Source organism: Nicotiana tabacum, chromosome 1, assembly GCF_000715075.1.
Source record: "Nicotiana tabacum cultivar K326 chromosome 1, ASM71507v2, whole genome shotgun sequence".
In the NCBI taxonomy this organism is placed as follows: domain Eukaryota; kingdom Viridiplantae; phylum Streptophyta; class Magnoliopsida; order Solanales; family Solanaceae; genus Nicotiana; species Nicotiana tabacum.
Genome location: NC_134080.1, coordinates 128,722,911 through 128,736,631, shown reverse-complemented (window position 1 = coordinate 128,736,631; position 13,721 = coordinate 128,722,911). Strand labels below are relative to the sequence as shown.

Here is a 13,721-nt window from a genome sequence, read left to right as displayed (position 1 = left end):
TCTAACTGTAATTTGAATTTTTCTATCTCATTTGTTAGTTTTAGTTCTTCTTCTTCTTCTTTACGTTTTTCCTTTTCTTTTAGTTTATTTGCATACATCTGTTTTAGCATCTCTAATTCTTTTTCTAATTCTGTTATTTTAGTGTTTTTTACTTCCTCTATCTGTTGTATTTTTTCTTTAGCTTGCTGTTGTATTTCTTTAATCTCTCGTTTTCTATCTATTTCTTCGTTTTCTTTTGTTATTCTAACCATGGCGGTTAAACTATCCTCTAGTTTTACAGTTTCTTTTTCTAACATTAAGTTTAGGTTATTTCCTATTTTTTTATATCTTCTTCCTAAGTTAGAAAATATTATTGTTATTTTTAATCCTTCTGGATTCTCATATGTTTTCTCTTCTAATGCGAATTCTTCTTTATTCATCTTTTATCCTTTAGATAACAAACATATTTATATTCTGTTTTAGATATTATATCGATTAATTTGGACAGCCTAACTTTGTTTATTTTTGTGATACTTAAGTATTCATATTCTATATATAGTTTCTTTAGTTTCTTCCTAATTTTCTGCGATTTCTTAGTTATTTTGATTGTTTCACTGTTTTGCGGGTTTGTACTATTAATGTCAGTGTTATTTTTCATGATTTGCTTCTTAATATAAATGTTTATTTTTCATAGCTCTGATACCAATTTGGTTATCATGATTTGGTTTTAACGAGGCAACCAAAAGGCGTATTGTTAGATATGTGTACTCTTTTTCTTTTACTAGATTTTTTTACCATTGGGTTTTATTTTAGTTAAGGTTTTAACGAGGCACATTACTTATTGAGTAGACATTCAAGGGGGAGTGTTAAGAATAGAATTGTAATTAGAGTGAATGTCTATCTTGTAGAGAGTTTTACTTTGTGGCTAAATCATTTTTCCCCTATAAATAGAGGGGTCTTACCCCATTTTAAATCATCCCAAAATTCAACAAGAATTACTCTCTTTCTTTGTAATATTGTTCTTCTACTATTATTGTTTTATTACACCAATCCAGAATTTCGTTTCGCATGAATATGAAGATACTACTAGTCTTTACCATATAGTATATCAATTTAAAATTATTAAATATATATTTTTTAAATATTTTTTTAAATACCTATTTTATATGCAAATATAATTGTCACATATTAAAGTAATTTAATTTTGAATTTATTTAATTTGTATTCTTTAATTTATTTCAAAATAAAAAAAATTAGCTATGTAATTATACTTGTGCAACAAAATATGACATATAAAATTAAACAATAACTATATTACGACAAACAAACAAATTTATATAAGTTTAAAGTAGGCTATACCCTAAATCCAATTACAAGGTATTCTACCAAACATGATCTATAAATCTTTTTCATGTGATTATTTTCAACTGCTTCTAGCATGATTTCCTTTCGTTTGGATAAAGGTGGTGCCTGAACTAATTTTGTGAATCATTTTTATTAATTCATCGATCTACCTTTCATTAGAAGGTATCAAGTAGCTTTGTTCACTAAAATTAAAATTAGGTCAAATGGGTAAAATCAACTAACTGTACCATTTATAGAATGCTACTGGGAATTTGACTTCTGGTTATTCAAACAATTAAAATTCTCTGCAGCAGACTGTCGAATTGCTTGCTTTCTTTAGATTCAAATCAAGTGAACTTTGATTAATGTTTAGCATGTATTATGTCATCATTTTAATATGAGAAAAATGTCAACTCATAATACTTTTCTTGCAAAGTATAAAGCTCGGTTTTAATTTACAATAATAGATTAATTAAGTCCAATTCAATTTAAAGGATTGGTTGAATTGACAATCAAGCAGTGAAAAATACTACTAACAAATTTGGATATTGGAACATAGGGAACATGGATAGGTAATTTATCGAGAAGGTGAGCAGAAACCTTTAGTCAATGAATAATAGGTAGATGGCAAAATTCTTTTATATCAGAATTAGCTGCTAAAATTTAAGCCTTCGACCAGACATCACATGCTGATTCTTCAATGCACCTAATATTGTCCTCATAAAATAGGGGAATGTTACCAAACAAAGACGAAATCAAAGGACATGGTCATATATTTGAAAAATGGAAATAGACTACTGCCCATTACGATATGGACATTGAAACTTTGTGTAAAAATTACAGAAGCAGACTCCTCCACCAAATGTTAAGGAAAAGTGTATTTATATTCTAATGTTATGTTAAAAAATAAAAGAGGAGCATTTATAATAGGAAAATAGAAGTGTAGTAAAGCATGAATATCACATAGGAAAGGTGAACGTGTTGGTGAGAAATAAAGAGAAAGAGAATCGAGAATTTAATGAGGGAGGAGGAGCCAATGGGAATCTGAGTAAAGTCTTCCCAGCTGGCAATTCTAAGCGAAACACGAGGCACTTGTAACGGTTACAACTTTCCAGCTGTTTCCCATTCACATCATCACTCCCCTCATTCATATCTGCTCTGCCTCACTTCACCTTTCTTCCCTATCCATAACTACTGTACATCTTTTTGTATTTTTATTTTAATTATGTAAGTCTCAGTTTAGAGTGGTCCCCAGTGTTCAGAAAGAAGAGAAAGGTTTGAAAAAAAAACTGAGATTGGTTCCAAGAATTAAAATGTAAACATTGTTAAACGTTGTTCATACATGAATTGTTATCCAACTTATACTTTGTTTAAAAAACACACATAAATTCTAGTATAATGTTAGCTATTGTGATAGTGCAACATTGTGTTTCTAGTGTACACGCTACATCAGTAAAGTAATATTGCAGAATTTGATACCGATAATTGTTCTTATTCCTCAAACCAGACAACCAAAGCAATCACTAATACGTTGTATTCTACTGATTTAAATTCCTAAAGATTGACTAAATCTTGCGCCCGATAAATGCTTAATTACTGGGAAATACCGATAATTTACATTTTCCTTTTTAGTTTTCAGCTCCAGCTCAGTAATTTCCATTTACTTGCCCCAAAAACTTGGCTTGGCAGTGAATATTCTGTTTTTGGTACATCAAATAAAGTAAAGTAAAATATTTACACGAGTAGTGCACACGCGGTTAAGTTTGTTCGGTAAACAGCCAAATGACCAATTAACCAAAAGACACGCGTGGTAAATACTTTCCAAGTAAAAAACGGTAGTTACGCACGTGGGAGAGCTCCGTCGACGGAGAATTCGCCATGAATAGAGCTATATCGAGTGAAATGAGGAGAATAATAAAGAAGAGAGAGAAACACAAAACAGCGGCTTAAAAATCGGCGAGTTTCCGGTGGAGCCGATGTTTTGGATCCTGCCTATCAATCTCTTGCAAGTTGCTTATGCTTCGGATCGGTAAAACATCGCTTTCTAACACTCTCTGTAACTCGTCATCAATATTTGCTGATTCTGCATACACATAACAAATAAGCACTCACTAGAGCAAACAAAATGCTGTGAAAACACATCGAAATCGAATTTCTGAGTGAAAGTGATAAATACTTGAGTATAATGTAACTGAATCTGAAACATAAATTGAAAAACCAATCTCCAAAACGGAGAAACAGAATGTGCATTATATATACCTATAGGCTTGGCGAAGCCTTCAAATCCATGAAATTGAGCTAAATCTGAAAAGAAGCACAAAAATCAGCAAAATAGATTAAAAAGAAGTTTCACGAGTTCGTCTTTCTCTGACTCACAGAAGTATAATGTACCTTTATCAGAAGGAATATGCGAGAAGAGATAGAGGATGAGGAAGCAGAGGAAAGTCAGAAGAGGAATGAGATGAATATACTTCTCAGCTCTGGACAATGACTTATTAAGAGATTTGATTGACTTGCGTACTTGTTCATCTTCTAAGAGTGAAGGAGAGGCGGCTTGGTCCTTCATCAGCATTATCTTCTGAGAGTCCGCCGCCACCGTGACGACGGCGGAGGAGTCGTCCCTGCCGCCGACGATGATGACTCCATGTGGGTGGAGTAACTTGGATCCCGGTGAGCCGAGAGATTGTCTATGCATGTTGAGAGAGAAACGGCGATTGAGAAAGAGTATGCTTAGAGGAGTGTTTGGTGGCTGCTTTGCTAGCTGCTCTGAGGTTGTATTTAGTCTGGGGATTTATTAGCAAATAAATACCATTAAATTTGAGATACACTTGTACCAAAAATAAAAAATAAATTATACTAAACCCCGTAACTCTTAACGACTCAGGTGCGAGAAATCTCCTTGTTACAAAGACACTTTAGTCCCCTATATTTATGAATATTCGACATTTATTTTTTCTGCGAATAGACAACACATATTAATTTGTGTAATATTTCATTATGCAAAGTACTAAATTTTTATCGTTCATATAAAACTTTAATTTACAAAACATTTTTTTTTGAAAAGGGGATTAAATATATTTTTAAACGGATTTGCCCCGAGCCAACCAGACCAGTCCAACCCGTTGAACCAGAGTTAACTTAAGCAAGACATTTAACACCCCCCCCTCCCCCCCAAAAAAGGCTAAAAAGTATAGGTCTTAAATTGGCTAAAAAAATTCAAATCCAACACTACTCAACCAGCGAGTTGAGTTAGGCAAACCCATGAGTCAAGTCAATATTCAGGTAATTGGCACGAATGGCCTCACGAGGATGACTTTAAATATTGTCCTCAATCATGAATGTATTTAAAAAATAACTTCTGGATTCCCCTATTTCTTCGGGGTTATTTTTATCGGATCGATAGTGTTTAGGTATATTTACTCTATCTATATTGTTAATTGTACACAAACTATACTCAATTGGCGTAATTTTGTTTTTGTTCATTTGTTCACCAAACTCTCATATTAACATAACTTTTTGTTATCCACAATCGACATATCTGTTAAATTATTCATCAAAGTCTACCTGATTGATACAAGTTATTTACGTGAAAATGATAATAACAATTAAATTTGATTATGGGACTCTAAAAATATGTGATCTATTTTTATGCTAGTTGTTAAGCAGTTGATGCTATGCATTTGAGACTTAGTAACAAAATGAGAGTCAAGGATAAGGTGATAATCGAACTGATAGTTTAACAGCTGGGGCCTCGAGTTGTCGATTCGGGGGCCTCGAGGTAGATTTCGGAGCTCGGCTGAGAGCTATCGAGGGGTGTCGAAGTATGACTAACAGTTATAATAAAATTAACGGAGGTTCTTTATGGCCAATAATAAACAATAAATGAAGAACAACAAGGAAGATAATAAATGAAAGCAATAATATCAAGAGAGTATGTTAGAGAGCAAATGGAATGTTCTTGTATATTTTCGTGTGGAGCAACTGAAGACCTTTACAAGATGACAAGGATCCCCTTTATATAGAAGGAGAATCTCAACATAATACAAAATACATTAATTACAAAGATAAAGGGATATGACAGCTATATGACACCCTAATCCAGGGCTAGTGTAGTCCACTAGGTTGTGTCAGTCCTAGTCGTGTACCTTGGGAACTCCCCACTCCTACCATAGTTGTGGTCGACATTATCCCAAGGTGGGGTGTTGATGAACCTCGAAGGGTAAATTCGATCGTAGACTTGAAGCCCCGAGGCTTCGAGATGATCTTCTGAGGTGCCTCGATAACGAGGAATTGGACCCTCCGATTTCACAGTACATAGATAATCTTCGCGTTTCTTAGAGTGAAAGTGATAAGAAATGACCTTGAACCTTTGTCACCTCCGATATTCTTGCGATGACGGCAGTCATAAAGTGCCAAAAGATGGTGTACACACATCCCTCGAAGGCCTCCGCATTGATTATGGCAGTTAGCTGCCCCTTGGCCTCCTTCGATGTGCATGTGAGGCTTCTATAAATACTCCCTTCCTTGTTCTTCCCAACTCATTACATTTCCAAAACCCAAAAAAGGTTCCTTCTTCCTTTACCCTTGTTCTTTCCTAGGAACGCGACTCCCCTTTCTCTCCTGAAATTTTCTAGCAATGGCGAAAACTTCCGCCTCTGTTTCCCAAGAGAATGTGGCCTCATCATCTTCTCTTTTATATCAAGGCGAAGCGACAATGCCTCTTCGTGCTGAGGAATGCGTTCCAGGATCTTTCGCGATGGCTTCTGATTTCAAGGTCCAGAGGCCTTCTTCGAAGCCGGGGCGTAGTGAGCCCGTGACTCAGTATATTAGCTCGATAACAGACGTCAGAAGAGTGAAAGCTGATTGTCGCTGCGGGGACGCGGTGCTTGTGGAGATCCCTTCTTGGGAGGAGGATATTACGACATACAAAACAGGTTTTCTCAGTGTATACACTTATCCGTTTACTCTAGGTCCGGTGGGGCCATCTTCGCCCCTGATCGACCCCGTGATTCTCGACTTCTCCCAACGATGCCAAGTGACCCTTGGCCAAATTCATCCTTCATTCTGGCGTGTTGTTTACATGATCAGGTACTACGTGAACATGATTAGGGAGATGCCCTTCACCCTTGATCATCTGATCAGGATGTAAAGCTACCGTCTCTTCCGTAGAGGTCTAATCAAACTCTGCTACTAAGCCCCGAGGGCCCTCTTTGCCTACACCGAGGAGCCCGGGAATGGAGGATGGATAAGCCGTTTTGTCCGAGTAAAGACTTCTGACCTGATCCCGATGGAAAAGATGTCGTTTCCTGAGAGGTGGAATGTGGAACGTAAGTAGACACGTTATCTAGAATTCCCTCGCTTCTCTTTGAATATGTCCTTCCACACATTTAACTTTTCTTGCTAATGCAGCTATAACATTTTACCCTGGTGCGGTTCCGGACCACCCGGGTTGGGTTGGCCGCCTAGACTCGATTTTCCCGTATGCTGAGCGAGTGTGGCATAATTTATCCCAGGCCCAGTGGGAAGCTAAGGATCATGGTGAGCCTCTACCGTGCTATATTCATCCTTTTCGATTTAAATCGCTACTGGCAGAGCTCTCGTTCCCTGTGCTTACTTCTTGCATTTGTGTAGGTCTGGGGGAAGTCCCCTTGATGAAAGGAGCATTACCCGGCGGGGAGGGTTATTTGGTATCCGATGAAGGGAAGAAGAGACAAAGGGATCCGTTGGACGGGCCTTCTAAATCTAAGAAGATTAAGGTAGAAGAAGCTAAGGCCGAACCGACAGCTCTAATCCCGGAAACTACGGGAAACCCTCGAGTTGAGGGTGAGAAGGAAAATAGCTTCTCGACAATGATGGAGGAAGGGATAAACCTGGCCGATCCTGGGGCCGTAGAGATGATGGCTTCCGAGCCGTTAACTGATGTCGTTGTGGTCCCACTTCATGGTGGAGAGACAATTGAGGGAGTATCGGGTTCTACCCCCGAGCTGGTCGGTGGTCAGAGTTCCCCTCGGTCTGGGGTGCCTTCGTTAGGTGGTTTAGAGGGGCCTAGTTCTGGGGCCCTGAATGGACAAGGGATAGTCCTGACTGACCCTACTAGTGCCATGGTCGTGATTGATTCTCCTTAGGGAATGACCCTACCTTCTAAAGAAGTGCAAGATGCCCTGGACAAAGAATCTCTCGATGCGGGGATGCCTGTCAATGGTGGAGATGTGCTCGAAAGGCTTCCAACCGTTCCCGATGGAGTCCTTAAGATCGATGCTTCCCTTGTCTTTGGTGAGATGAGCAGGCTTTGCGAGCAGGTAATCTTTGCAAACCCTGCCTGTCGCTCGGGCCTCGGTTGCCTTGACCTTTGTCTCTCTAACTTGTCTTTTTTCGTGGCTTCAGGCCAAGGCGCGTTACTATCGGACTTTCACCTAGTATCAGGTCGATGTGACCCATCTCGAGTGTGAGAAGGCTCTCCTTACTGAACAAGTTATCTAGTCCCCGTTTGCCATTATCTGAATGTTTTGCCAGATCCTAGTGTTTTAACGTCTTGGATCTGATTTGTGTAGTTTGAGAAGGAAGGTGCCCTGCTGAGGGAGGAGCTTCGGGCTAGAGACTCTGAAGTCTCTGAACTCAAACGACGTGAGAGAGAGATAACTTCCGAGAGGGATGACCTCCAGGAGAAGGTGACCTTAGTTGGGGGTCAACTTAGTGAGGCGAGGGAGGATAGTAACAAGTACAAAGGTCTCCATTTTGAGTTGGTGGCTGCATTATCCAGGATCAAAACTGAGCCGAGATGCTTATATCTTTGCATGGAGAGGATGCTATTGCGACAAGTGCTCAAGCCGGAGGGGCGACCGAGGGGGCTGAGCCGAGATTGACTCGGGGCAGTGGAGCGTGCTCGATTAGGATCTCGGGGGCAGACTTTCGGGGACATACATGCGGGAGATATCATTTTTCCTGCCGAGTTCGAGAGGGTGGAGACCCTAGAGAAGAGATATGCTGCCTTGCTTGCTTACGGAGGTGAGTCGAGCAGTGGCTCAGGAGGTGATAAAAATAAAGGCTGAGCCCCCGAAGGGGAAGAGGCCGTCGAAGAGGGGCCACTAAAGGACCCATAGATATTGGGGTGCAACCTTTGGTGGAGACATCGAAGATGTAGGTTTGATGGTAGATTAGGATTTTGTTCGGTTCTCTCTTTGTAAGGGTTTTTAGGACTTGTAAACATCCCCCCTGGAGGTTATAAGAAGGCTTTTTATTTCCTATTCCTTCCTTCCTTTTTTTTTCGGAAACCCTATGTGATGATGTACTTTGACTTTCGACCCAAGGTCCCGATCTTCAGGTTAGACCCTCGGGCTTCGCTATTATCGAGCGACTTGGCTTTTATGTATCGGGCCAGCATGACCTTTGATCTTAGCACTGGTGATAGTGACTCATATGCACTGGGTCGGTTCCCCCTTTTATAGTAAGCTGGCATTTGAGCTCTTGTGCTTTTAGGCATTTTTAATAGATTGAGCTCAGTTTCCAAGTCAAATCTCGACTCGAGTTCATCTGACCCTCAAGTTTTTAGAATTTCAAGCTGGTCCTTAGGCTCTTACACGTTGGATAGGAGCGACCTTATGTGTTAGTTGGTGACTATAGCTCTTACGCCTTGGGTCGAAGCGACCTTTTATGCTGGCTGGAGACAATGGCTCTTACGCCTTGGGTCTGAGCGACCTTTTATATGGGTGGCCCTGAGGCCCATTAGGCTGGCAATAATGGCTCTTACAATTTGCTCTTAGGCATATTTAGTTAACTATTTTGGGTTTCAGTCTCCGAGTCGGGTTTCAACTCGAGCTCATTCGACCCTCAAGTTTTGTGTGGGCTAGCCACAATGGCTCTTATGCCTTGGGTTGAAGCGACCTTTTATGCTGGCTGGCGATAATGACTCTTACGCCTTGGGTCTGAGCGACCTTTTATGCTGGCTGGCAACAATGGCTCTTACGCCTTGGGTCTAAGAGACCTTTTATGTGGGCTTTATTTTTCCCTCGATAAGGATTTTTGAAATAGTGTTTACTTGACTTTTCGACGACTTAATAAAATGCCTCGATTGTGAGTCGTTATATGGCGATGATCGAGCACCTCGGAAGGTTTGTCTTGGAGGCTGAGTATCTCGAAGCCAATGTTTAGGAGCTGACATGGTCGAAGCTCTTTTGCCTGTATCGAGGGTAGCTTGTATAACCGGTTCTTTTCAAAGTAGATTTGAAGTAATTGAAGGCCTGTGATTTTGTAGCGACGGTTGGGCGTCCCCCAGTCGCGTTAATTCGGCTGGTACAACCTTGTGACTAGAGTCATTTGTGTTTGACGGAGCCTTTATGTCCCGAGTGAAGTAGTTTCGGCATCTATATCGATGGTATGCCTTTTTAGGGGTTTTACAAGTTCGATATATAGCCGAGATTTTGAGATCGGGTTTATGCCTTTAGTAAGGTCTTACAAAAATTTTCATACCTTTGAGGTCTTACAGTTTTTCATGCCTTTTAGGTTTTACAGTTTTGGATACTTGGTGCAAGTATTTTTCATGCCATGCTTGAGGTCTTACAGATATTGATGTTGCCTTATGTAGGTCTTACAGGACCGAGGCTGCCCGCATGTGGCCTTACGACCTCGGGTTTTGATAAGTCGATGGAGGTGGTGCTTGACGGTAGTCCCCAAGTCGTCGAGGGTATCTTGACTCGGGAGCCATTACTTGTAAACTTGGTGTTGCCTCATTGAGGGCTTACGATTTTGGCAATTCCGACCCTGAGGTCATGCGAATTTTGAGATTTCGGCATCAGTCTCCAAGTGTTCGGGACACCTTCGATTTTGGAGAAGTTTTATGATCTTGATGTTTCCTCGTTGAGGGCTTATGAGTTTGGAGTTTTGACCCGGAGGTTGTTCAGGTGTCGAATTGTTGATGCCAGTCTCCGAGTGTTCGGGACATTTTTGGTAGAGGAGCCTTCTTTGCTAAAGCGTCGAGTTTCTTTTGAAGCGTGAAATGCTTTGACAAAAAGTGTTCTTTGATTACTTGGTACAAGTATACATGTTTTTGCCATTAAAATATTGGTTGCTCCATATGGACACGGTTCGTTCGACCGTTTGGCCCGGTACATTTCTTTTCCTATTAAGGTCCCATTTAGGGTATCTTGACTTTCCCGAGCAGGTGACCTTCCGGGGGGAGGCCCCCCAGTATTTGAGGTGGATTGTAAAAGAAATCTCGAATACTTGTTGAGTCTCCTTAGGTGACGTATGTTCGTTGCCTCATTAAAAACCTTGGCGGTAAAACCCTTATAGGGATAAAATCTGGTCGAAGGAAAAGAGTGCACCGCATGCTCGAGGATGTTCTCGAAATTTTCAATCGGATGCCCTAGCAATAATATCATTTCAGCATTGATATGTTCCAGTTGCTTGGAAGCTGTTCGCCCTCTATGGTACCGAGCTTGTAAGACCCTTTGCCTACTACTCCGAGGACGCAGTATGGTCCTTTCCAATTTTGGCCTATCTTTCCTTCATTAGGGTTTGGGGTGTTAAGGGTGACTTTCCTTAGAACCAAGTCCCCGACTCCGAAATGTCGGAGGTTTGTTCTCCTTTTATAATATCTTTCGATTCTTTGCTTTTGGGCGGCCATCCGGACCAGCGAGGCTTCTCATTTTTCATCTAATAGTTCGAGGGCTGTTGTCATGGCCTCGTTGTTTGAGCTTTCAGTGGTGTATTTGAATCTGGCACTCGGCTCCCCAACCTCTACTGGTATTAAAGCCTCGGCGCCGTATACTAGAGAGAAAGGTGTTTCCCCTATGCTTGATTTTGAAGTTGTTCGGTATGCCCACAACACTTCGGGCAACATTTCTCTCCACTTTCCCTTGGCACTTTCCGGCTTCTTTTGCAAGTTTTGGATGATGGTTTTATTAGTAGACTCGGCCTGGCCGTTTTCACACAGGTGATACGGCGTCGATAGGATTATCTTGATTTTGTGATCCTCAAGGAATTGTGTTACCTTTCTCCTGATGAACTGCCTCCCATTATCGCATGTTATCTCGGAAGGAATCCAGAATCGGCACATAATGTGGTCCCAGATGAAGTTAATGACTTCCTTTTCTCTTACCTTCTCGAAGGCCTACGCTTCCACCCATTTTGAGAAATAGTCAGTCATAAATAAAATAAATTTAGCTTTACCTGATGCCATCGGTAAGGGCCCAACGATGTCAATCCCTCATTTCATGAATGGCCATGGCGATAAGACTGAATGTAGTTATTCACCGGGTTGTGAATCGTAGGGGAAAATCTTTGGCATTTATTGCATTTTCGGATGAACTCCTTAGTATCTTTTCCATGTTATCCAAGTAGTATCCTACCCTGATTATTTTTCGGACCAAGGAGTTGGTGCTGGAGTGATTTTCGCAAGTACCCTCGTGGATTTCTCGGAGTACGTAATATGTATCCCTCGGCCCTAGACATACTGCTAGGGGGCCATCAAAAGTTCTTCTGTACAGAGTCTTGTTTTCATCGAGTGAGAACCGGGATGCTTTGGTTCGCAGGGCCCTCGATTCCTTTGGATCCGCGGGCAATTTTCTGTCTTTCAGATAATCAATATATTTATTTCTCCAGTCCCATTTTAGGCTGGTGGAATTAATCTCCGTGTGACCTATCTCGATCATTGATTTAGATAGCTGAATAATAGCCCCGGGGAGTAGGTCATCTTCTTCAACAGACGATCCTAGGTTTGCGAGGGCATCAGCCTCGCTATTCTGCTCTCGAGGTGCATGGACTAAATTCCATTATTTGAAGCGACGTAATGCGGCTTGGATCTTGTCCAAATACCTTTGCATCTTGTCTTCTCGGACCTTGTAGCTTCTATTCACCTGGTTCACTACCAAGAGCGAATCGCATTTTGCTTCGATGGTCTCGGCTCCTAGGCTTTTGGCCAGTTCTAAACCTGCAATCACACCTGTTCTCACATTTGTGGCGCCGTCAGTAAACATGGTCCATACCCCGGAAGACGTGCCCAATTTCAGTAAAAGTTCCTTTTCTACCTCATGTACGAGGGAGGGCGAGAAATCGGCCACGAAGTCCGCCAGAATCTGGAACTTGATGGCCGTTCGAGGTTGATACTCGATATCATACCGAGTTCGATATCCCATTTGGCCAATCGAGCCGATAGTTCGGGTTTGTACAATATGCTCCAGAGGGGGTATGTCATTAGAACACCAATAAGGTGGCATTGAAAATAGGGTTTTAATTTTTGCAACACGCTTATTAATGCAAGAGCTAATTTTTCAAGGTGTGGATACCTAGTTTTGGCATCCCGTAGGGTCCGACTTGCATAATAAATAGGGAATTGTGTACCTTGCTCTTCTCAAACTAGCACACTGCTTACCGCTATCTCGGATACAGCCAAGTATAGATATAGTGTTTCATCCTCATTTGGCATGTGGAGTAGAGGTGGGCTAGTCAGATATCGCTTCAGCTCTTCTAAGGCACGTTGGCATTCTGGAGTCCAATCGAAGTTGTTTTTCCTTTTGAGTAAGGAGAAGAAATGATGGCTCCTGTCGGATGACATTGATATGAATCTGCCTAGAGCCGCTATTCGTCTTGTTAGCCATTGTATGGCCTATACATTATTTACCACCGTAATTTCTTCGATGGCCTTGATTTTGTCGGGGTTAATCTCGATCCCCCTATTTGATACCATGAAGCCTAGGAATTTGCCCGAACCTACTCCAAAGGCACATTTCTCGGGATTAAACTTCATGTTGTAACTTCTGAGAATGTCGAATGTTTCCTGCAAATGAGTTAAATGGTCCTCTGCGCGCAGGGACTTGACTAGCATGTCATCAATATAAACTTCCATGGATTTACCTATTTGACACTCAAACATTTTATTAACTAGACGTTGGTATGTAGCCCCTGCGTTTTTTATTCTGCAAGGCATTACATTGTAATAGATAGGTACCATACTTAGTGATGAACGAGGTCTTCTCCATGTCTTCGGGGTTCATCTGAATTTGATTGTACCCTGAATAGGCATCGAGAAAGGTGAGGGTCTCGTGGCCGGCCATAACATCGATGCAACAATCGTTTTTAGGCAATGGGAACAAATCCTTGGGACACGCCTTATTTAAGTCTTTATAGTCTACGTACATTCTTATCTTATTTCCCTTTTTGGGTACCACTACTACATTGGCCAGCCATTCGGGGTACTTTACCTGTCTAATGGACCCTATTTTAAGGAGTTTTGTTATCTCATCCTTGATGAATGCGTGTTTTATCTCGGACTGGGATCTATTTTTTTGCTTCGCTGGTTTAAACCTGGGGTCGACACTCAGTTGGTGGGAGGTTATTTTAGGCGGGATACCTGTCATATCTAAGTGGGACCAAGCGAAACAGTCGATATTATCGATAAGAAA

At 41.1% G+C, this 13,721-nt stretch overlaps 1 protein-coding gene across 1 annotated transcript; it reads right to left on the bottom strand.

Annotated features, from left to right (window-relative positions):
- Positions 1-749: 749 nt before the first annotated feature.
- LOC107819063 (uncharacterized) lies at positions 750-4,130 on the bottom strand. The gene is made up of 3 exons (XM_016645136.2): positions 3,715-4,130; positions 3,583-3,627; positions 750-3,406 (listed from the first exon to the last, which is right to left on the bottom strand). Exons 1-3 carry the CDS (start codon positions 4,016-4,018, stop codon positions 3,270-3,272), a joined length of 486 nt encoding a protein of 161 aa, XP_016500622.1. The 5' UTR covers positions 4,019-4,130; the 3' UTR covers positions 750-3,269.
- Between the last annotated feature and the right edge of the window lie 9,591 nt (positions 4,131-13,721).